Source organism: Lissotriton vulgaris, chromosome 8 (genome assembly GCF_964263255.1).
Source record: "Lissotriton vulgaris chromosome 8, aLisVul1.2, whole genome shotgun sequence".
NCBI classification, from domain to species: Eukaryota; Metazoa; Chordata; class Amphibia; order Caudata; family Salamandridae; genus Lissotriton; species Lissotriton vulgaris.
The window spans coordinates 669,473,864-669,497,321 of record NC_141696.1 but is presented as its reverse complement, the minus strand read 5'-3'; the positions used below and the strand labels follow the sequence as shown (position 1 = coordinate 669,497,321).

General features: G+C 47.9%; 1 protein-coding gene across 2 annotated transcripts in view; it reads left to right on the top strand.

The window, feature by feature from the left end:
* TOMM70 (translocase of outer mitochondrial membrane 70) overlaps nucleotides 1-23,458 on the top strand; it is a 227,165-nt gene that overhangs the window by 36,933 nt on the left and 166,774 nt on the right. For both annotated transcript variants that reach the window (XM_086934541.1, XM_086934540.1), the window contains exon 3: nucleotides 12,127-12,253. In XM_086934541.1, coding sequence (XP_086790667.1) covers nucleotides 12,127-12,253 — 127 coding nt within the window. The remainder of the gene's footprint in view (nucleotides 1-12,126; nucleotides 12,254-23,458) is intronic.

Sequence of the window (23,458 nt, the reverse complement as noted above, 5' to 3'; positions counted from 1 at the left end):
TCCTTACTTATCAGTTTGCTGAAAGAATCTGCAGAAACAATTAAATAATCTATAACAGATCTCCCAGTAGGCACCTTATGGGTATAGTTTGCTGGAATATAATTTTCTAACCTCGCATTGGCAATTATGAGGTCTAAGCTTCTCAGACCTTCAGGTAATGCCTCTCCTCTTTTATCTGTCCTGCTTTTATTCGGGAACTGAGCAGAGGGATGTTTATGGTTACATTTTTTGGGATGTTTGTGTATACCCTTATATTATGAGAAGAAACTTTAGAATCAAAATTTGACTAGCATAGTAACGGTAAGTTTCAATTCTATTAAGAAGACGGAGGCGAGGATTATGCTTTTCTTTCTCCTCTATATTCTTTATACAACTCTCACAGCAGCCAGAAAAGCAACACAATGTTTTTATCCCAACAGCATAGGGAAGAAAGAACATTTGAAACGAAAAACTTAAACCAAGTCTGACAATGGACTACACATTCCATGAGTCCAATGGTGACTGTCCCAACATAAGGCCTTCCAAAGTGTTAATGCAGGGTAGATGGCTCCTCCATCTTGTGTAATCCCCCCCCCCCCCCTCCAGATCAACCTCGAAAGCTCCTGCATTACAATGCCAATGGACATATGAATTAAATACATCAAACGCCACGTACAGATAAAATAACTCAAAACTTGGTTACTTACCCACATACGGGTGGGTTTGCACCAAAAGTGCTCAGGAGGGATAATCCTCGCCACTGTGTCCTTAATGGAATTGAAACTTACCGTTATTATGCTAGGCAAATTTTGATTCTATGGCAGGACCGGAGGCTCCTATTTATGCTAGTTCAAAACTTACTTACGACCAACTGAGCAACATCCACCACCGGTTTAAAATAAAAACATTTGAAGGTGGAATCTGAGGACCAATCCGCGGGGAGCATCAAGTCCTCCAAACGAGCTCCGAGAAAAAAGGCCTTAGAAGCCATTTCCCTCTGGCAGAGTGAGGTCCGAACAATTAAGTGTCAATACCCGCCTCTCCCATGATCCACCGCACTCACCTGGCTATGGTGGGGGGGGGGGGAGACTGCTTTGTGTGTGTTTTTTTTAACCCCTTCGACGCTGATGACGAGCTGGGCTCGTCATGGCGTAGCCTCCTCGCACGCTGATGACGAGCCCAGCTCGTCACGTAAAGTGCGTTTCCGCAAAACCCAGCGTGCGAGCGGAATTCCGCTAGCGCGCATGGTGTTAAAGCAATAAGAAGTTGCTCACCCGGAGGGCGAAATTCTAGAATCCTGTCTTTGTATGCCTTGAGGCAATTTACAACGCATACCTTGGGTACGTCTGAAAAATCTGGGTACGAAATTGTTCTGGATGAAGATTTAGTCCGGCGACCCACCGTAAACGTAACCTCATCCGGGCAAACAACTCTTGCGGAGATGTCCAGTGCCTGGACGTCAGAAACTCTGCTACAGGAATCCAGGCTTAAAAGCATATCTAACTTGGCCGAAAGTTCTTTTAAGGAAAGGTATTTATTGGGCTGCCAAGATAGGAAAAGATTCAAAACCAGATTGACACCTCACAGGACCGAATAGCTCGTCTCTGGGGGCAACGAAAGACGAATACCCCTTAAAAGTCTACAGACAAACAGGTGTTCCTCAACTGGGGCTCCCTCAACCGGATTATGAGCTGCTGAAATCGCGGAATGCACCGCGTTTATAGAACGGTACGCAAGGCCATCTGTCATCAATTCTGCTAAGAAGTTTAGAATGGGAACGACGTCTGCGACCATTGGATCCAAGTCTCATCGAAGACACCAACGTATCCACTTAGTCCACGCGGAACAATAACGCTGTGAGGTACTGTCTGCCCAGGCCTTGGATAAGAGAGCTTCAGACGGTTTTGAAAGGCCTGGGAGCTACCAACGTCGCCGGAAAGCCGCCATGAGGCGGAGAGAACCCTATTTGATGAGGTGATGCTGCTCCCCGTCCGGATTGAGATGATAAGGAAACAGGGGAGTAGGATTGGAGAATCCCAGGAAAGTTCCAGAAGAACCGGAAACAAAACTTGGCACCTTCAGTACGGTGTCACCACCACCTGCTCTGCCTTCTGCCGACGGATTTGAGCTGCCATCCGCACCACCATTGAGAAAGGAGGATATGCATAACTCTTCTCCTGACTCCACTCCTGGAGAAACACATCTGTGGCCTCTGTGAGGGGATCCGGTCTCCAACTGAAAAAACAAGGGAGCTGATCCAGGCGGGACACAAAAAGGTCCACCGAGAACGGCCCCCAAAGGCCATGCAAACGTTTGAAGAGTTGCACATCCAGCTTCCAAAGGCTGGAGTCCCTCAGATGCCTGGAGTGCCAATCTGCCACCTTATTGGCTTCACCCGACAGGACCTCCGCTGTCACAGATACTTGATGGGCCAGGCAATAGTCCCAAAACTGCTTTGCCAGATTCGCCAGTGCTTTGGAACGAGGATGTCCCAGGTGATTGACGTAGAGGACCGCAGAGACGTTGTCCATCTTTAACAGGACACATGAACGCACCTTGTCTCTGGTCCCGCATCAGACTGCAAATGACCCCACCAGGAGCTCTAAATAATTGATGTGCAACTGCTGCTCGTCTAATGACCAGGAGCCGTCTGTGGAGAATTCTACGCACCGGGTACCTCACCCCGATCTGCTGGCGTCTAATTCTATAACCAGGCCCGGGATGGACCCGTAGATCGCCCAGCTATTCCAGGCTTCCATGTGGGTAAGCCATCACAACATTTCCTCTTTCACTTCCGCCGAGAGGTGAACTGTGATCGTACGACAGACCTCTCCTGAGATGATGTGCCTTTAGGCGTTGTAGGGCACGATAGTGAAGGGGACCTGGTAAGATTGCCTGAATGGAAGAGGAAAGCAGACCCACCATTCGGGCAATCTGTCGGAGATAGGTATGAGTTTTGCGGATGGTCTGCCTCACCGTGTGCCGAATCTTGGCCATCTTTCGAGACGGCAGACTTAAGGAGGCACTGAGTGAGTCCACGACAAACCCGAGGAAGTGAGGACTGACTTGTCTTCGTTTATGACAAATCCCAATCCCTGCAAGAGGGACACCGTCTGCTTCAGTTGGACAGCCAACTTCCTGGGGCAATGTGCCATGAGCAAGATGTCGTCGAGGTAAGCAATCATACGAACACATTGGCTTCATAGAAATTCTACCGCTGGATGGAGCACCTTTTGTGAAGCGCCAAGGTGCTGATGAAAGACCGACTGAAGGGCGGTAAACTCGTAAATCTGATTCCTCCAGCAAAATTGTAGCAACTGTCAATGTGGAGGATGGATGGGGACCACGAGGTAAGCATCCTTGAGGTCCAGCCTGACCATCCAATCGTTCAGGAGAAGCACGTCTCTGAGGAGGTGAATCCCCTCCATCTTGAAGTGCTGGTACACCAACCATCAGTTGAATTCTTTGAGGTTGATTACCAGGCATTGTCCTCCTTCTGTTTTTTTCTACCAAAAAGATGTTGCTGAAGAAGCCATTGGGATGCAGAGCTGAGCGACAGATGGCCCCTTTGCGGAGCAGGTGGGACACCTCCTCGTCGATCAGCTGTGCATCGGCCACGGAAAAGGTGATGGGGCGTGGAAACCCTTCTTGGCGTGGAAGATCGTAAAAATGTATGTGAAACCCGCTAATTGTTTGTAAGACCCATGCGTCTGTCGTGATCTCCGCCCAAGCATCTTGAAAGGCTGCTAACCGGCCCCCAATACGAACCTGCGTTGCAGGAATGACACTTACTGTTGGCGCCACTGCCGCCTGCATTGTTCTTGAAGCCGCCTCTGCCTCAAAACCGTTTCCCCCTGGTGGAGTAGAAGTTGTGTAATTGGCGGTGGAGTTATACTGCTCCTGCCTGGAGTCTTGTCCCCTATTGGTACTTTGCTGTCCGCCACGGCTGGTCGCGCGTCCCCTACTGCGACCGGCCCCTTGGGAAAAACGGAGTTGGAAAACCCTCTTAATGTTGGACTGGGCCTTGTCCAACGATGTGAATGTGGCCCAAACTTGCCCAGTTCCTTAACAAAAGGTACCCCCTTGCGCTACAGCTCCCGCCTCCGAAGAGGTCAAGACTCCCAATTTGGGATCCAATTTGATGAGGAGAGAACACCGCCATTCTGTCGATAGAGCGCAATTGGCATTACCTAAGAATATTACCACCCTTAGTACCCAGTTCGACAGGACATCAGGGGATAAGGTGGAACCTGATACCTTTGCCTCCTCCGCTATATCCAGAATTTTTGTTATGGACCCTATCGCATCTAGCAGTTTATCCTGACGCGAGCGCCAGGAACGGTCAATGCCCTTGTGAGGGTCTTTCATGTACTTGGCCAGGAAGGTGACTGTCTTTTAATCTAATTCCGGGGTAAGGGCTACCTTCCCCTCTAACATAGGCCGTGAACACTCTGACCGCAGACACCTTCTCGCCTCTTTCTCTAGGGGCTTGCGGAGGCGGCCCACCACAAACTTAGCCACCTTGTCCCTCTGTGTCCAGGCAGCGGATCGCGGATGCATGATTTCATCCAGGTCCAGCATGCCCATACTGTCCTGCAGTAACGTGGTGGAAGAACTGGCCGGGCGCCAATAACGCAAAGACCCTTCCTCGTCATCTGTGTCTACCGGTGAATTCCCGTTATTAGAAGGGAAATCTGGCGCCGTGGACACAGCAGGCTCCGGGGCAGGAAGTGGCGCAGGGGAGGGGGCGACTGCCTTAGCCCAGAAAGCACTTCTGAGGCGCTTGAAGGCATCCTTGTCCACCTCCTGCGGCACTCCAAGCCACCCTCTCTGCAGAATTTTTTAGGGGGCGGGGAACCCTCCCCAGGGGTTGGAGTAGGAGTGGTAACCAGGGCCCATAAGTGGGCTTGAGACAATTTTGCGTATTCCATAACAATACGGTTTGACAGGCAGTCTTCCATGGGACCGACCACCTCGTTGACGCACCTGTAAATTGAGATATCTACTGCATAAAAAAATTCCTCATCCTAAGGGAGGTATTGTTGGATTTCCTCCTCTTTGTAAAAATCACCATGTTCCATTATGTCAGTTTAGGCTGAAAAAATTAAACCCAAGCAAGCTATAAGCTGAGGGGTTAGAAGGTTACACCGGCCAAAGCAGGGATGGGACCCTCAAGGCTGTAACAGGCTGTCAAAAGCAGAACCGTATGTGGGCAGACCGAAGGACTGCAGAGTTTTGGCAAAGCGTGTCGACCCTCAGCACACTGACAGGGTCCAACTGCCACCCAGCGCGCTCATTGACAGCTAAAATTGAATAAAGGTGCAAACTTGCCCTCTGGTGTGTTCCGCGGTCAGACCCAGCAGGGCGTGAATACTCTTAAATGCGGGACTGATACCGACCAAGAAGTGCATTTTTGGTGTGGCGGCAGGAGGACAAGGCTCCGGTGTCGCAGCTCATGCAGCACGGCTCCTCATCTGAAGGAACCGCGCCGCAGGAGCAGCGAGACACGCAAGCTCCCCTTAGCGTGCTTTAGAAGCACCGCGGCAAATTGAGTCGGCTGCGTAAGGAGTGGAGAAACGCTCTAGCGGCCGCGAGGGAATGTGTTGAAAAATAACAATGAAAACAAGTTTAAATCAACATGGGCACAGCAGCGCTTGGAATCATGCCCACTTCTGACAAAAAATACTGAAATACATACCAAAAATCTATTTTCCCAAGAATAAGGAAAGAAACACTTAACATGGCTGTGAAGCAGCGAAGAAAGAGGAGGGTTACTCTTTATAGAGGAGCTATCTACCCTGCATTGACATTATGGAAGGGCTTATGTTGGGACAGTCACCATTGGACTCATGGGATTTGTAGTCTATATTCCGGCTTGTTTTAAGTTTTTCGTTTCAAATGTTCTTTTTTCCATATGTTGTTGGGATAAAAACATGTTGTTGCTTTTCTGGTTGCTGTGAGAGTTGTATAAAGAAGAAAGCGTAGAAAGAAAAGCATAATCGGAGCCTCCGGTCCTGACATAGAATTCAAATCTCCAACTATCATTAGAAACCTGCAATCTTAACTTTCCAAAGTAGGGGAGAAGAAGGCAAATGGATCCTTTAATAGATCAGAATAATATGCATTGGGAGGTAAATATGCATTTACGATCAGCATAGAATTTGAGTGATCTTGGACGTCCTTAAGATCTAGCTTGACACCTGAATTAAGTTGGAGGCATGAAAGAATTCTTTATATGACCATCTAAGGCTAGTCTGAATAATCAAGCAATACCTCCTTTAGCATGTCCGCTGTTTACAGGGATCCATGGCTGGCTCAGCACCATATAGTCTTCAGTGGACCAGTTCTTTGTGATAGAAGTCTCTTGTAGACATATGTCTGTGTTCTGCTCTTTCAAAATAAGTTTATTTTTATTGGTGCTTAAGCCGGCTGCGTTCCAAGAGATTAAGTTAATACCAAGTTAATACCCTTGCTAAGAAGAATTCCCGTATTTTAAGCCTGAAGATCTATTTGTGATAAGGGCGTCTGCTACCCAACTCCATTTATTTTCTTCCTCATCTGAAGAGGGTATATTGTGGTTCTTTTTCTCTGTGAGAAGCGAAACCTCCTTACCTCTTTACCAAGGGAGACCTGCAAAATTATCTTGCTCTCCAGTAAAGGCAAGCCCTTTGTGGGGATTTCTGGATAAGTATTAACCTGCTGCTTGTGGATCGCTTTTTTTGAGGCTAGCTTTTCAGGTACAAGAACATCAATACCACAGCATTGTAATTTATCACTGTTTGACATTATCAAATAGGAGTTAACTTTAGATGCAAACGTTACTCTTGCGCCTCTAGGATTATTATAATTTTTAACCTGAACTTAGAGCGAAATCATTACTCTGGATCATTTGGAGGCTGGGAATTACCGCAAAAAACTCAATAGGAAAGACCTATTCATATATGGTTCATGATCAAAAATAAAAGAAAACTCTACGTATAAGGTACAAAAGGAGAGTGATTGACTTGGCAAGTTACCTCGGCTACATTTTCAGTAGGATTTTAAATAACATTGCTACCTAAAGAGGGGGCAAATAGTGAGGCATTATGATTCAAGTTACTCTGAACAATAGAAGAAGCGTTTAGATGTAATATAATAAAGTCTTGGGGGGATTGAATTGAAACACTAGGTTTCAAGACGGGGGAACGAGGTCCCAAGGAGTTAATTTCTATTTTACCAACTTCTTTCTTAATGACGTTTAAATCAGAGTTCAATGATAGGTTTAGAATTAGATTAGGGTCGAAGCATAGCAGTTTTGCCCTTTTTTTAATTTATCCTTCGACTTTTATCCCTTCTTCTACAAACACTGTTACTTTTGTTCTTTATCTTTTTCCTTAGTGGGAGAACACCCAACGTTTTGTTCCTCCACTATGTAATGCTCAGGAAATATTTCACCTGTGTTTAGGAAAATGTGGAAAACCTTACTTGATTGTTCCTTCTTAGCTTGCTGGCAGGACGCAGATACATTTACTGAAGCTGAATTCTGTTGCAAAGCAGAAGGGTCAAATAGATCTACTTTTCTTTATCTTTCAATTTATTTTTATTGTTCCTACTATAAGAGGTCTTACCAGTCTGAAAGCCAAAGTCCCGGCCTTTAGCATGGGAAAGGGAGCATGCCTGAGTAGATTTGAATTGATTGGAGTTATCTTCCAAAGACAGCGGAGAGTAGGTCTCCTTACTAGGATTAAAAGAAATCCGGCCCTACCAGAAGCAAGTCTTTGCTCAGAGACAATGGGCTGAGTCAGGGCCAAAAGAGAATCCAAGATATAATCAGAGTTACTTACTGATTTCTCCATTAAGGCTAAGATAGAAGACAAGACTCTTTCCAGGCAGATTAAGGACTCCGACATCCGCATTTTTGTCTCTGGGTTATTATTTAAAGGACGAGAACTCAAGGACAAATTTGAAGAGGCAGATCCCCTTGAATTTAGTATACTTATTCCCCTGTGTGTACTACTGAACAGCTGCATCTTAATGGGGCGATCCTGAGGGAGATACTGTGAGTTGAAGGAAAGCAAAGTGACTGGATTTTTAATCCTGGACGATATAACTTTGGAGACTGATTTATATTAATATTGAGATCTGGGAGAGTAAAGTCTTGCATCATAGTGTCTCTGTCTTTTGGGGATGGATGTGGTACCCCTTTGAGAATCGTAACTCCGTTAGCAAGTGAGTGGATAGTTAGATTTGCCAGCAAAGAGTCATCTGACTTGGATTCAGATATTGGCACATCCCTAGACCAAGTTCCCCCAGTTCTGGGAGATAGGTTAGTAGGATCTACTTGAGGTGATTTTCCCAGGAATACTTTAACCTCTCCATGAGCTTCTCGATTGGACTCCCAATATCCCTGCTGTGTTTAAGCTTGTTTCTTTTTTTAATAAAAAAGAAAGAGATGGCGTTGAAACTTTTCAAAGTGTTTATTGGTGTTGAGTTGTTTCTTAAAGGATTCACTTTCGTTTTTTTACATGCTCTTGTATATAACAATCTTCCAAAGCGCAATTTTGCGGTCATATCTTAGGCTTAAAGTTTTCCTAAGAGCAGACGCTAGCGTAATCCTTAAGAGGGATATGGCAATCGAGTGGAGAGAGTGCAGATGCAGTCGGGAAAAAGGTGGGGGTTATATATAGTATTATCCCACACTAGCTCACCCACTCACTCACCGTGCCTCCACCATGCCTCTATTGTCCCTGCCTCTCCTTTTACTTGATCAGCTACTTCAGCTCCTTCGGCCCCTCAGCACCCCTCCAAAACCTATACGTCCGTTGGTCCGTTGATGAGCAGAATGATAGACAGGTGGATGAAAACGGGACGACAAGCGGGTTGGGCTGGAGGGGTGGGGGGGTCAGGGTGGGGGTCAGCCTCCATGTGCAGCCAGTTGCTGACTCCTGCTTCTTCTTCCACTCAGCCTTATTGCTCCCATCCTGCGACTCCCCCTGTGGGCAGAAGAGTGGGACACACCAGATGGGCCACAGGTTGCACCCGGGCCTAGCTGTGCCGCCTCCGCGGGCCACCCGGGGTCCCTCTCAGCAGGAGCCGACTACGGCTTATGCACTCGTAACTGCAAGGAGGGGAGGGGCTGACCGGTGGTTGATTGCTAGAGAGTGAGAGTGTCTATAGGTGCGCTCGCCGGACTCCGTGACCAGGGTGGGAGTCCCTTCACGGAAGGGGAGGGAGGAGGGGCAAGGGGTAAGCTGCGAACCCACAATGCCCACTGTTCGTGTTACGCCCGGTTTACTCACTCACCGTCTTAGTGCTGCGGGCTCGTGGTGGACACGGTCGAGTTAGGACAATGTCAGCTGGCATCTGTTGGCTGTCTGTTGCCCGAAATGGCAATGCGTTGGATCTGCACCTGGTGACACTTAGTTGTGGGGCTGAGGCAGGCCACAAGCCTAGTTGACGCTCCGCATAGCACACCACAGAAGAGCACGCACGGGACAGACGCAATTTGTTGTCAGAGTGAGCAGACCCGAGCAAGCGGTTATGGACCAGGGAGCTACAAACCACACACTGTATAACAGGGCCTTTCCCGCAGCACCTGTGACCCACATTTTGCGGCAGCCTGCTGCGGCTATCGTGCTTGCTCACTCACTCACTCACTCACTCACTCACTCACTCACTCACTCACCCACCCAATGGAAAGTGCTGCAGTCCTTGGTCTACTTCAGAGCACCTTGTGGATGGGGCCAGGTGTTCAACTCGCCCCAACTCGTCCCCCCCCCCCCCCCCCCCCCCCTCGCGATGACACTGGCCCCTTCCCTTCACTGCTGAAGAACCAGGATTCCGAGGCTCTGCGCCGCCGCCCCACCCCCCGCTTGGGTGCAGCATGCTGTGGTGCTCGGAGCCCACACCAAGTAAAACTGGAGCCGTGATGCCAGGCACAAGCTGAAGTCACAGGGGGAGAGGGGGAATGGTGTGGGCAGCAGGTGATGGTTCGACGGTGGCACAGTAGAAACGGAGAGGCGGCTTGCGGGCTGCAGGCTTCGTGGCTGCCGAGAGCCACTCGGTCCGGACATGTCAGAACCTTGAAATTTTGGGAGCTCTCAGAGCGTGTAGTTGTTTCACATTGAGAACTCTATGGTTGTTTGGAACAACCCACGCACCCTAACCTATCTAATGATCTATCTGATCAGGTGACCAGAATGTAGGGCTTCCAAGTGTCATTGTACTTCGAAACACTGCCAGTACTAGACTTTCATATTACCCGATGAGATGAGGGTAAAATGCTCTCATTTGAAGTTTTTAAAGATGTTTAACCCGTTTACCGCGGCCGTTATTTTGCCGCAGTGCGGTCGTTCTGCGGAGTGTGCGGGGCCGCGTCGGCCGTTCGCAGCACCAGCGAGCTAGTACTCACGACGGGAGCACGGAAGGGGTTAAAAGTAGCCTCAAAAGGTAGGTGGAAAAGCAGTGTTTTCTGTTCTTGCCACAGATTTACATTGCCATTAATTAAAGACTGGTGCTGATGCTATGCTAGAGTTTCGTGTTTGATCCTGTATGCCAGCAGCATGCGTATTTGTTTGTGACACCAATTCACCCAATTCCAAAGGCGGCTATTGGAAAATGTATGCTATTCTTCCTAACTTTGGTGAATCTACATGATTAGATTGTTTACTTGCAGCCTGTGTTGGCTGTTGCCATCTTCCAAGTGTGTTGTAGTGACAGCTTTCTTTTAGTCTGGTGCAGCTACTTGGCTTGAGGCTTTCTTGCTATTGTGAAACTGCATTTTCTTCATACCGCTCAGTCTGTCTGCCATAACCCTATTAACTGCTTCCTGAAACAGCATGTTCTGATGGTGAGTTTATCCAATAACAACCTCCCCTAGTTCACTGTACTTCTCTTAGTGAGTCTGACTTAAGTCTTTAGATTAGATGTTAAAGACTTCCCTTGCCCGTGGGCCTTTGGTTAGTCCTCCTGTTTATTTATACATGCAGTGGTAGCAGTCAATGAATTGGTGCCTTACAGTAAACACCATGGCAACCTACATGTCACGTTGTGTTGTGGAGTATCTGCAATGGAGCAAACCAAGTTTTCCCAATAGGTGTATGCATGTCTGATAATAGAGGGGTCTTAAATGAGTGACTAGTTTACAGTGGAATAGCCTGGAATGTCACCTCAATTCCCCATCTACCAGTAGAGCTGGAACAATTTTCAAAGTGTAGGTGCTGCCATCAATGTTACATCACTGAAGTCATAAGAAACATTTCAAGCGTCACACGCAATTCCCAAGTGTAGCGAATATATTCAGCAGGACAGTGGTGTGGTGTGGTGTAGCATATAGCTCATGTTGCTTTTTGGAGAACACAGTCACAAAAATATTACTAAAGCATGGTGCGGTAGCTCACTGTCATTTACAGACGGCACATTTTCCATTGAAATGGCCATTTGCTTAGACATTCTCTTTTATTGGTTAAAAAGGGCACAAGCGATTATGTGTGTAAATCGTGTTTCGGGAAATACTTAGTTCTTGATTTATTGTTATCCTATTAAAATCTTTCTCTCCATAACACTTTAGAACACTTTTGCTTCTTTTGTGCTTTCTGGGCCGCTGATATAGTCTGAAACATTTGTGCATTTCATTTACAGTTATTAAAATTGTATTTTGTATTGGCAGAATGACACGTATTGCATCCCTGCCAGATTGCCAAATAGTTCACTTTATAAAATCATCTGGCTTTGCAGTTAGGAAAAGTAAACATAAATCTCCATGTTAGTAGAAAAACAGCCATTTGCCAGATGCTATTGTCCAACATTTGTAGCTGTCTTTGAAGCACAACAGATGTAACCAGATAAAAAGAAAGTATACCAGGAATCTTTATTGCTCATTTACTATTTATCATGTACAATGTTTACCTGTATGTATTCTGTGCACACATAATGAAATCACGTGTAATCAATGGAACTGTAAAGTATCTTTAAGCATATATTTTTATGTTCATGGTGGTTACATTGAAAGTTTATTGATAGTTTAAATAAAGCTAGCTCAAAACACATTTTGCAGAGCGCTAACATAACTTATTGCTTGGACGATGGCAGAAATTAGCTGCCAGTACCTTGGCCTTCACTGTAAAAACCAACTGTTCCCCTAACCATAATTTGAATTACTAATTGCAGCAAAAATGGGAAGACGTGATACAAGACTGCACAAAGGCTGTTGAGCTCAATCCCAGATATGTGAAGGCTCTCTTCAGAAGAGCGAAGGCCCATGAAAAGCTGGACAATAAGAAGCAGTGCTTGGAAGGTACATATGTAGATGGCTTGGTAGTGTTTTGTGAACTATGTTTCTTAGTTATTGTGCAGTCGTATGCCGAAGTCTGACTTAACTGTATGATAACTTGTGTCAGATATACAAAGTCCTTGTGTCATCATTACTCACAAGTAGCAAAAAGACATCTCGACTCCTATGAGAGTTTATTACAGTTGAGTCGAGGTGTTGCATTCCTGTTGTCAAAGCAGAAGGCATTGCGAAAGTTGACTCAGCAGAATTGGATCGCTCTTAACCAACTAAGGTATTTTATCCTTTTTAGGTTTCGCCTGGCGTTACTGCGCAAGCAGTTCGCGCAGGCGAAATCTAATGATTACAATATGAGATATAGGAACGTCCCCCAGCTCCCATTGGCTAGCTCCATAAATGGAGGCTAGCCATTGGAAGCCGGATCTGTCCGTCAAGGCCGGACCAGATTCGGGGGCATTCCCTCGATTTCTTCCCTCTGCATCGTCATTGCGGCTGTGGGCGGGGTTTATTTTTTTTTTTTCACCCCCCCCCTGTCCGTGTGCTTCCGCTCCATGCTGGGCCTCCGTTGTTCCCCAGGTGAGTGCTTGTTTAACACGCACTTCTCTTTTTAATGATGGCCATCCGCTGTCACGCACCCGTGGGCTCAATGTACTCAGATCGTAACTTACATTTTCCCGAGAGTGTCCACTCGATCTAACATTATTACTTACTTGACCTAATTTAGACCCCTTTTTTTCAAATAATGTTATTAATCACATCCGGAGTTTAACACTCCATTTTGGCACAAACATCGCTTTTTTACAAATACTATCACCGGCAGTCCCGAACCTGTGAGGCAGTTATACAGACGCAGTCCCCTCACAGCCCTCTGCGGACAGCACTACATACTCGCGCAGCAGCAGCAAGCTGACACATGAGTCAGCTTACCGGAAGACGGCACCTCCTTCCAGTTACAACACGGACCGGTATTTAAGCTGGTCCTGGGAACGATCACTCGTACGTTCGAGCAGGAGCCAGGACGGGGCAGTTATCGCGAGCCGACACCCGATTTGGGATGTGAGTATAATCCGCAAGGAAGCGCAGCAAGACTTCATTCATCAAGTAAGTTGACAATGTAGGTATCTCACCGATGCTAGAGGGCAAGTAGTATAATAGCCTTTGCATTTCTCCTTTTCTGCAGCCCAACTAAGATGTGTGCCCCTGCGCCTTTAGCTCATGGAGCACCAGTAGGGCTCTTTTTAGGTAAGCCATCTATACACGCCTTCTACAGAGAACTATGTAACCGATCTGCGATGCACGAGCATGTTCCGACGTTTTACGTGGCACAGTCCGCTATGTCATCGGTTCAGACTAGACCGCATACGGCCACAACGATGACAGAGCTGATACCATGTGGGCGAACGAAGCGTTTAGTGTTTCTTTGCAATCTTAGAAAGACATACCTTAGCATACTGAGATCTGGGTGACCATGCTGGTGCACTGGATGTTGGCGTGCGACTGAACGGCCAGAGCATTGTATGGTGCTGCTCGTGCTGGTTTGCTGCAGCGCCCGCAATCATTGTGCGCCAAATAATGGTAATCACAATGCTGATTTATGTATCTGTGAGTCATGTCTTTTCTCTCTTTATTTTGTTTTTAAATATTCCACGCTCCCTCTCTAAACATGAGCAGGATGACATTTCCCTTTTCTTTCTTCTTTTAGATTTTGTATACTTGGGGAGGTGTTTAGCAAGTACCTAAACCATTTAGGGTTTAGTGGCGACTTATAATCGAACCCCCCCCCCCCCAGAGCTGTCCGTGTGCCTGCCCGCCCCCCTCCCGCTGTCCGTGTGCCTGCCCGCCCCCCTCCCGCTGTCCGTGCCTTTCCCGCCCCCCCTCCCACTTTGTGCATTTTGCATAAGGTACTGCAGTGCATTTTGTATCTTGTGATGCCGGAAGTTGAGTGTATGTTATGCCTTGTGAAGTGGGTGACTGCTGTGTATCTGTGTGCCTTGTGAGACGGGCATTGTGAGACTTCGACCTTCATTGAGGTTGGCAATGTAAATAACAATGCCATTTATTTATAAGTTAAAAAAAAAAAGAAATGTCATGAGCAATGCCAATAGCTCTAACTTTTCCAAAGGCGAAACCATTGCATTGTAAATGCTTGTTAAGTCTTTCTTCTGAACATTTTCGCTTCTCAAATTTGTCATTAGCAAATCCGAGGCATGTATCATAGTATGTTTGTTTAAATATCACACTGCTGAAGATTATTGCTTAAAATCGGGAATCTACTTGCTTTGCATTTATTTTAAACAGTCACTTTTGAATGTGGTCTGCCTTAAACCCCATATGATATTTTTGCAGCAAAAACTATATTATTTTCACGTTACAGATTCAGTCTTTTATCCGAAATGTCACTAACCATATCGGGCTGGAGGGGGGTGGGTAATAGTGTGACGTGCTGTGAGGCATAAATGTCCTCTGGATTACGAACATTGTCAAAGGCAATATGTTTGCTTTAATCTGCTATCAAATGTTAACATAAGCATGGACTAATGTGGACAGACTATTTGTGTCTCATTCATCTGCAGCTTGCCTCCTGTGTCAGTGTCCTGTCTTTTTAGGTCTCGCTTGGCGTTGGAGCGCGCATCCGCTCCTCGCCTGCGAGAGCTATAGTTAACAAGTCAGTTTGGAGAAGGGGACTCGAGCCACTCCCCTCATTTCCATTGGGTAGCGTCAGCGTTTATGGTAAATGCTGGCTTCCCATTGGAAAGGAGGGTTTTTCGTTGCCTCCCTTTGGCTTTTTGGTGGACTGTCTCGCCTGCTTCGCGGCTGTCGTAAAGACTTTTCTTATCTGCTTGTTTACTAAAGAAGCCGATAATAAAAGTCTCCACGACAGCTGTGAAGAGGCACGGAGCAGAGAGGCGCAGGGGGTCACGGGGAGGACAGGGCCGAGGCAGTAGCCTATTTCACTTTTGCGGCCTTGCGTCTTTATTTATTTGATTTCATTAGAGCGCAAATTTAGGCCTCCCCCTCTCCGGTTCATCATCGACTTCAATCACCCGCTTTCCCGGAGGAGAGTCATCAGGCAGCCTGATTCCCACCTTCTCCAGAGTTAAGCACATAATGTGCAGATGAAAAGGTTGAAAATGGCCCGGGCGTCATTAGCATGCAGAGCCCGGCTGTTCATTTGCTTTTGCTGCTCGGGGAAAATGGAAGTTGTGATTCTCTATCTCTATCTCTCGGGGTGAAAGTGTTCTTCAGAGTAGGTGTCCTTCCCGGGAAGAGACGGGTCAGCGCGAGGGGGCAGGCTGCTAACCTTGCGCCTGTGCCTGCTTAATTGAATCCTGAAACACCTCATTACATGTCTGAGTCGCATATTAGGGCCCGGCACCGGGGCCTGCATTGTTTATAAATGTCCCTGCCGGCAGCGGAAAAGGGCATGGCTGCACTCGTTTCAAGTGCGGCCCAATCTCTGCCCCATATGTTCTCTAAAGTTACCTCTAACTGCCCCTACGCTTGCCCCAACACTACGGTCTGCCCTCAACTCCGCCGGTGCCTGCCTGCATCTACCCTGAGTGTCAGTTCGCTGAGTACCTCATCAAAACCTGCTTGGGTACATTGTGGCACGTCCACTAACGTGCCAGTGACTTTGAGTGGACCTTTGTTTGGCTCCTTTGGCTGAGGGGTCCCACTTAGGGCCCCATGTGACATCACAGGGGACAGCTTCTCAACATCATCATGTAACTCTTCTGCTGTCTCATCAGACTGCTAGGGCCAGACCTCATCAGTTCCTAAACCTCTGTGCAATGTCACCAGAGGGCTAGTGCATCACAATAGATGACTTGTGTGTCAAGTCAAGTCAAGTCAAAGAATTTATATAGCGCTCTACATACCCAGAGGGTCTCAAGGCGCTTGAGGAGGGGAGGGGAATTACTTGTCAAATATCCACGTTTTAAGTTGCTTTCTGAATGCTAGGTGATTCTGAGTAAGGCGAAGGTGAGTGGGAAGGGAGTTCCAGATTTTAGCTGCCAGGTAGGAGAAGGATCTACCTCCCATGGTGGTTTTGTTGATGCGGGGTACAGTGGCAAGGGCTTGGTTGGATGATCGTAGCTGGCGGGAGGGGGAGTAGAAGGACAGTCGTGTGTTGAGGCATTCTGGTCCGGTTTCGTAGAGTGCTTTGTGTGCGTGGGTTAGGAGCCGGAAGGTGATCCTCTTATTGACGGGTAGCCAGTGGAGGTTTTTCAGGTGACCAGAGATATGTTCTTTACGCGGGATGTCTAATATGAGCCTGGCTGAGGCGTTTTGGATTCGTTGGAGTTTTTTCTGGAGTTTAGCGGTAGTACCGGCATAGAGGGTGTTTCCGTATTCCAGTCGGCTCGTGACCAGGGCGTGGGTGACCGTTTTCCTAGTTTCGGTGGGGATCCAACGAAATGTTTTTTGAGCATGCGAAGAATGTTGAAGCAGGATGAAGAGACGGCGTTGACTTGTTTGTACATCGAAAGTGAGGAATCCAGGATGACGCCCAGGTTCCGTGCGTGGTCTGTCAGGATGGGTGCTTTTCCAAGGGCTTCTGGCCACCAAGAATCGTCCCATGCAGAGGGGGAGGTACCTAAGATAAGGACTTCTGTTTTATCAGAGTTCAGTTTCAGACGGCTATGTTTCATCCATTCGGCAACTTCTTTCATTCCTTCGTGTAGGTTAGTTTTGGCGGTGTGTGGGTCATTGGTGAGTGATAGGATCAGTTGAGTGTCATCCGCGTAGGAGATGATGTTGAGGTTGTGTTGGCGTGCGATGGTTGCGAGGGGGCTCATGTATACGTTGAAAAGGGTGGGGCTGAGTGAAGATCCTTGTGGAACGCCGCAGATGACTTCAGTGGCTTCTGACTTGAATGGTGGAAGGCGGACTCTCTGGGTTCTTCCGGTGAGGAACGAGGTGATCCATTCTAGTGCTTTTCCTTGGATTCCGATGTTTCTGAGGCGCTGTAGAAGGGTGTTATGGCAGACTGTGTCGAAGGCTGCGGAGAGGTCGAGGAGGATGAGGGCGACTGTGTCTCCATTGTCCAGTAGGGTTCGAATGTCATCTGTTGCTGCGATGAGGGCGGTTTCAGTGCTGTGTTTGGCTCGGAAGCCGGACTGTGAGGAGTCGAGGGAGTTGTTGGCTTCGAGGAAGGCGGCGAGCTGGTTGTTGACGGCTTTCTCGATGACTTTGGCCGGGAATGGAAGGAGCGAGATGGGACGGTAGTTTTTGAGTTCGGTGGGGTCCGCTGTGGGTTTTTTCAGAAGGGCGCTGAGTTCTGCGTGTTTCCAGCTTTCCGGGAAGGTGGCGGAGTTGAGGGAGCAGTTGATGACGTCTCTGAGGTGCGGTGCTATGATGGAGTCTGCTTTGTTGAAGATGTGGTGAGGGCAAGGGTCTGTGGGGGATCCTGAGTGGATGGAGTTCATCAGGCGGATAGTGTCCTCAGTGGAGATTGGGTTCCAGTCATTAAGGGTGTTCGTTGGTGGTGAAGGTCCAGCAGATGGTTGGGTGGGATGGTCTCCGGGTTGGTTGTCAAAGCTGTTGTGGATGTCTGCAATTTTGTTGTGGAAGAATGAGGCTAGGGAGTCGCAGAGGGCTTGAGAGGGGGTGATGTCGTTGGAGTTGGCCGAGGGATTGGTGAATTCCTTGACGATGTTGAAAAGTTCCTTGCTGTTGTGGGCGTTGCTATCTAGTCGGTCCTTGAAGGCGGTTTTCTTCACTTTTCGGATCAGTTGGTGGTGTGTGCGAGTGGAGTTTTTGAAGGCTTCCTTGGTGCTGGTGGTTGGGTCTTTTTTCCAGGCCTTCTCCAGGGATCGGCAGAGTTTCTTGGATTTCTTAAGATCATCGTTGAACCAGGAGGCTTTCTTGCTGCCAAGTTTGATTTGTCGTTTTTTCAGTGGTGCTAGGATGTCGGCGCTGTTGGATAACCATAGGGTGAGGTTGGTGGCGGCTTGGTCGGGGTTTGAGGAGTGGGCGGGGGGCTTTTGAAGAAGCGATGAGGAGATCTGGTCGATGGTGATTTTGTTCCAGTTTCTTTGCAGAGTTTGTTGGGGGTGGTTGTTGGGTTTGGGCTTGTTGTAGGTAAAGTGGACGCAGCTGTGGTCAGTCCAGAGGAGAGCCGTAGTGTGTCTGAAGGAGACATGGTTGCTGGAGGTGAAGATAGGGTCGAGTGTGTGACCTGCGATGTGGGTGGGGGAAGTGACCAGTTGTTTAAGTCCGAGGTTGGCGAGGTTGTCCAAAAGGGTGGTGGAGTTATGGTCGTTGTTCTTTTCAAGGTGAAAATTGAGGTCTCCCAGAAGGATGTAATCTTTGGATGGGAGGGCGTGTGGAGTGATGAAATCCGTGATGTCTTCACTAAATTGTGCGCAGGGTCCTGGAGGTCTGTAAAGGAGGGTGCCTCTGAGTGTGGTTTTGGGGTCGGTGTGAATCTGGAAGTGAAGGTGTTCAGAGTTGGCGAGATTGACGTCAGAGCTGGTTGAGATGTGGATGGATTTTTTGTGGACGATAGCGATTCCTCCTCCTGTGTGGCCGGTACGGTCCTTGCGTATGATCTTATAGTCTTCTGGGATGGCAATGGTGATGTCTGGGGCGGAAGAGGCGTTCATCCATGTTTCTGTTAGGAAGGCGACGTCCGGAGAGATGGTGTCTAGTAGATTCCATAGGTCAATGGCGTGCCTGTGGACCGATCGGGTGTTGAGCAAGATGCATTGTAGGTTGTTGGGATCGGGAGTCTGTGCGGTGATCGTAGCGGAGTTGTTGACGGTGCCGATGAATTTGTAGGAGTAGCATGAGAAAGGTCCATGGGTGTGTCCAAGAGCGGCTTGGACGCAGTTGGGGGAGCGGCCGGGGTTAAGGGCTAGGAGGGTGGGGGCATCGTAGGTAATGCGGGAGGGCTGGGCAATGCGAGGGCCAGGGGATCTGGCGCTGGGCGCGGTCCAGGCGCGGACGGGCGTAGACGGGCTTACCTTTGGCGCACCTTCGGCGCGAATGGGGCGCGATCGCTGCGCGTAAACGCTGCGCGCGGAAAGAACTGTCATATATGGATAGTGGAGGGGGAGGGGCGAGGGCGGCTCAGCTGGGAGGCGGGGCGGGCTCACGAGGACGAGGACACCAGCAAAACAAACAAAATGGCAGCGGGGGGGAGGGCAGAGCAAAGCGCCGGGGGTAATCGCGTGTAAAGTGCCTGAGAAAGCAGCGGAATTACAGCGAAGCAGCGCTCAGGGCAGAGGCACAAAAAGCAACTTTAGGGTGGAAGGCACAATCTCTACTGTACCAGGTCTCGGCAGTCAGGCTGCAAGCAGGCTGTGGAGCGACCTCTCAGCGCAGGAGCGAAAGACATCATTGGACAAGCCTCTTCACTCATGTGACTTCACGAGATAGATTTCTAAGCAAACGTGACATAATTGGGCAAGCTGTGTTTGACCTTAAAACCACCACACGAGGGTCACTTGTGCACATTGCACTCGGGTGACGTCATTGAATGCCTGACATCTAACATCTACCCTCTTGTAACGTCATCTGCGGGCCCTCTACCCTCGTATGATGAATTTGGCGGCACTCTGGCACCGTCATCTTAAGGCAATGTACCCTCGTATGATGTCACATGTAGCTGCTGGTGCCCTTATATGACTGGGTGCTCCTGGCACCATGTAATCGGGCTTCTAGGCTCTGGCCATCGGGGGTGCTGTCACTCCGAGGGGCCTTGTTACACTCCGCGCTTCTCAGCCTAAGGGCCTAGACGCTTTCCTGGCGAGTCAAGGCACATCTGTGCGCGCGATGAGTGTACTCCTGCATCCTTAGTGTTTCATTCCCCCGTCTCACTCTTCAGATACCTGTTGTCTCCCTCCGACCCCCCTCTTCCGTCACCCCTCCTCCCACCCCTCCTCCCCTGAGGCCCGGAGTGCAGGTTCAAGGAGAAAGAAAGCAAAGGCGGGGCGCAGCCCCGAAGCACCACTTGCATTGTTTCAAATGCAAGCTTCCTCGGCCAGAGGGTTGGGTGCTGCATCCCCCCCCCCCACCTCCTCACCCGCAGAGAGAGTCCAGATCCTGGAAAAGGGGTTGCCTTTGTGTGCTGGAATGGTTGCCCTGAGATTCCGAGGGGGGTCTATCTTTCTGGCTGCACCCCCTTGAGGCGTGCCTTTGTAAGCTGCACTGGATTAAGAGGGGGTGGGGGTGCATGCACTACAGCTCTGCTTGTGCCCACTTCCGATTAGTAGCTAGTGGCTTCACGAGGCAGCACACACGGAACAGGGTCCGTCTGGGCCTGGTTGGCACGCCCAAGTGATGGGCAAACTTTAAAAGGGTCCCGGGAACGGATGCATGGCTTATATGTGTCTCGATGACGTATGTTCCCCTGGACATCCTGACGCGTTGTATGATTTTGGTAATTTTCTCTTTTTAGTGTTTTTTTCAGTTCCTCACCAGACTCCCTGCTTGTTATTTATTTATGTATGTATTTTTATATAGCCTCTGCACCCGAGGTATCAAGGCGTTTTACAACAGAGCGACAAACATTACATAAAAAATGTACTGTAACAGGGCAGTAGTTGACAGTACGTATAGCTACTATGGTTACTCATATTGTGAGTTACATATTTACAAATTACTTACTCATTACAGATCACATAAAGTTAGAGTGATTAGTGTTGCCAAAAAACAATACATATTAACCCCTTCAGTGCTGTGCGAATTCCGCTGCGGTGCTGAAGGTTCTAAAGAACCTATGGACTCATGACGGAACGGTTCTGTCATGAGCGTCGGTTGGCCCAATTATGTTCCGTCATGAGCACCGAAGGGGTTAACACAGTTGAAGCAGAAAAGTCGTTGTAGCTCTCGATTGTCTCCTGTAACACTCAGGGTCACGCCATTAAATGTGAGGGCATAAGCCTTGTCTATGTTAAGTGTAAGCTAACTTACTGCATCGCCTCACTTGAGTACCCCAAGCCGACAATAATTGCATACACGTGGGGCAATGTACTCTATCCGACCCACTCCATTGTTATCTGCAAAAACTTCCTCCCGCGCCGCCTGGTTCCCCTGCCTTACCCTTCTAATTAGACCCTTTGCTGCCCCTCCCTAAGCTACCGAAACCAGTGCCCCCATGCCCCTCCACTCTCTCCGCTCCCAATCACGCGCTTTGTCTCCCTCTAACCCGCCTCCAACATTAACGAGCATTGAAAATGCAATAGGTCTGCTTTTCATTAAGTTAAAGCCATTTGCTTTGCTATACAATACCATTAGCAAAGCAAATGGCTTTAACTTCATCAAAGGCGCGACCTATCGCATTTTCAATGCTTTTTTCCCAGACTTGCGGTGTTGTAGAGCAGATCACACAATGACACTGCAGAAAAGTCTCTGCGTATTTCAACTTAACTTGTTTCTTGTGCATTTCTACACTAAAGCCAGACTTATTTGCTTACAAGTGCTTGTTTTATTCCTAGCTGTAAAGTAGAGCTGATCGATGTTCATTTGTTACTTCGTAATACTAGCAAAAAAAACCTTTATCAAAGGCTTCTTTATGAATAACACAAAAATGCTCATTGCACCTTATGTTCACGTATCGAGCTAACCTACTCCTTGAATTTGCTGATGGTGTTTATCCACTTTACACAGCCACACTTCTTCGGATATATGGTATGTAGTATTTACTGCAGAAAGAGGAGAACAAAATCACTTAATGTAGCCCACAACAATCTCAACCACTGCTACATTAGATTCCTCTGCCTCCTCAAAACTAGGTGTTCTACAGATCGGGCAGAAGGAAAACTCTTTCTCTGTTTGCAAATACTCTGTTTATTAAATCTTAAGAATCTTTAATCCTTCATATTCTAATGCCTTCAATCCACTACTGTACAGTCGCTAACGGGAACTGCCCCAGCAGAGATTATTCTTACAATGTAATGTATGTATTCTTTTTACAGCAATAGTCATGCTCTAGGGTAAACTGTAGATGAGTGTGCTCTGGATTGTCGAAACGGAGATGCCAGTCCTAACCGTAGGTTCCCCACATGATCAAAATATGGGATCCTAAACGCATAGTCCTAGTTTCTTGTGAGTCCGAATTGTTGTGGTGCAAGAAGCAAACAAGATGTATTTTTTTCAGTACTCTAGAAAATGTATGTTTTGTAAATGGAAGATCCTTGAGCCAGGTATACAAAATAGAATACGTTTATTGAGTTTAGTTGCAGGTTAAGTTCAGCAGGATAAGATAGATAGATGGAAATGTAAACCCCACCAGGAGTGACCTTCCTGTCGCTCAGCCTGCCTGCCATCAACTGCCACTCCACACACAAGCCAGGCAACAAACATTCCATGATGTCACCAGGCATTCTACCACTCACAGTAGCTGAGCAAGAGGGAAGTCCCTGCCAGGGAAATGAAAGCTACAAGTAAATTATAACAGTATGATCTTAGACTAATCATACGGGCATCAATTGATCCATATTTGTGACTAAGATCAAGCCAGCTGTCTGCTTTAAAGCACTGTACACAAAAACATACTCATACATTCAGTACACGTGAAGGCTAGATAAAGCACATTACATTGTCCCATGTCAGTGGAATGGCTCACCCGGACCTGCTTTTGATTTGAATTGGTTGGTACAGGTCCAAATTTTTTTATTGTAAAAAGAAAGTATACAAGTCCCAGAGCACAGAAGGAGTGATGCCGGACAGGTTTAAGTAATCACACTTGCGTCTCCCATCATAAAGCGCACGCCTTAAAATGATTAAATAAATCCAGATCTAAGCACTCACTTCTTGCCCTTAGAAGGGCGTTTTACAGGTAAGCTGAGATGTGCAGTTGGCACTCCCGGAAGCTTGCTGTGACTGTGCCAGCCCTGACCACTGCCGTCAAACTATTGGCTATTCTGTGCCAAACTGACCACCCAGAGATTCCACAGCTGTCTATTGTTGGCTTTCCCACAGCAGCACTCCCGCCACTGACCAGCCTGAACACCGCTGCCACTAAAGCTCTCCTTCACTCACTCCCGTGTGCCATTAAACTGATGTCCAGTTTCCTACTTTTCACTATATGGAAAAAGTCATTTAAAAGAGACAGCTGCTTTGCCACTGGCAAAAGGTAAGATCTGAGCAACAAATCACTTTCAAATAATAAGGGTTGATTTGCAGATAGTAAAGCTACTGATCCTCGAGCACTCTGATACTCCCTGCAACCAGAACTTGGCAGCAGCTGTAAACAATAAAACCAGC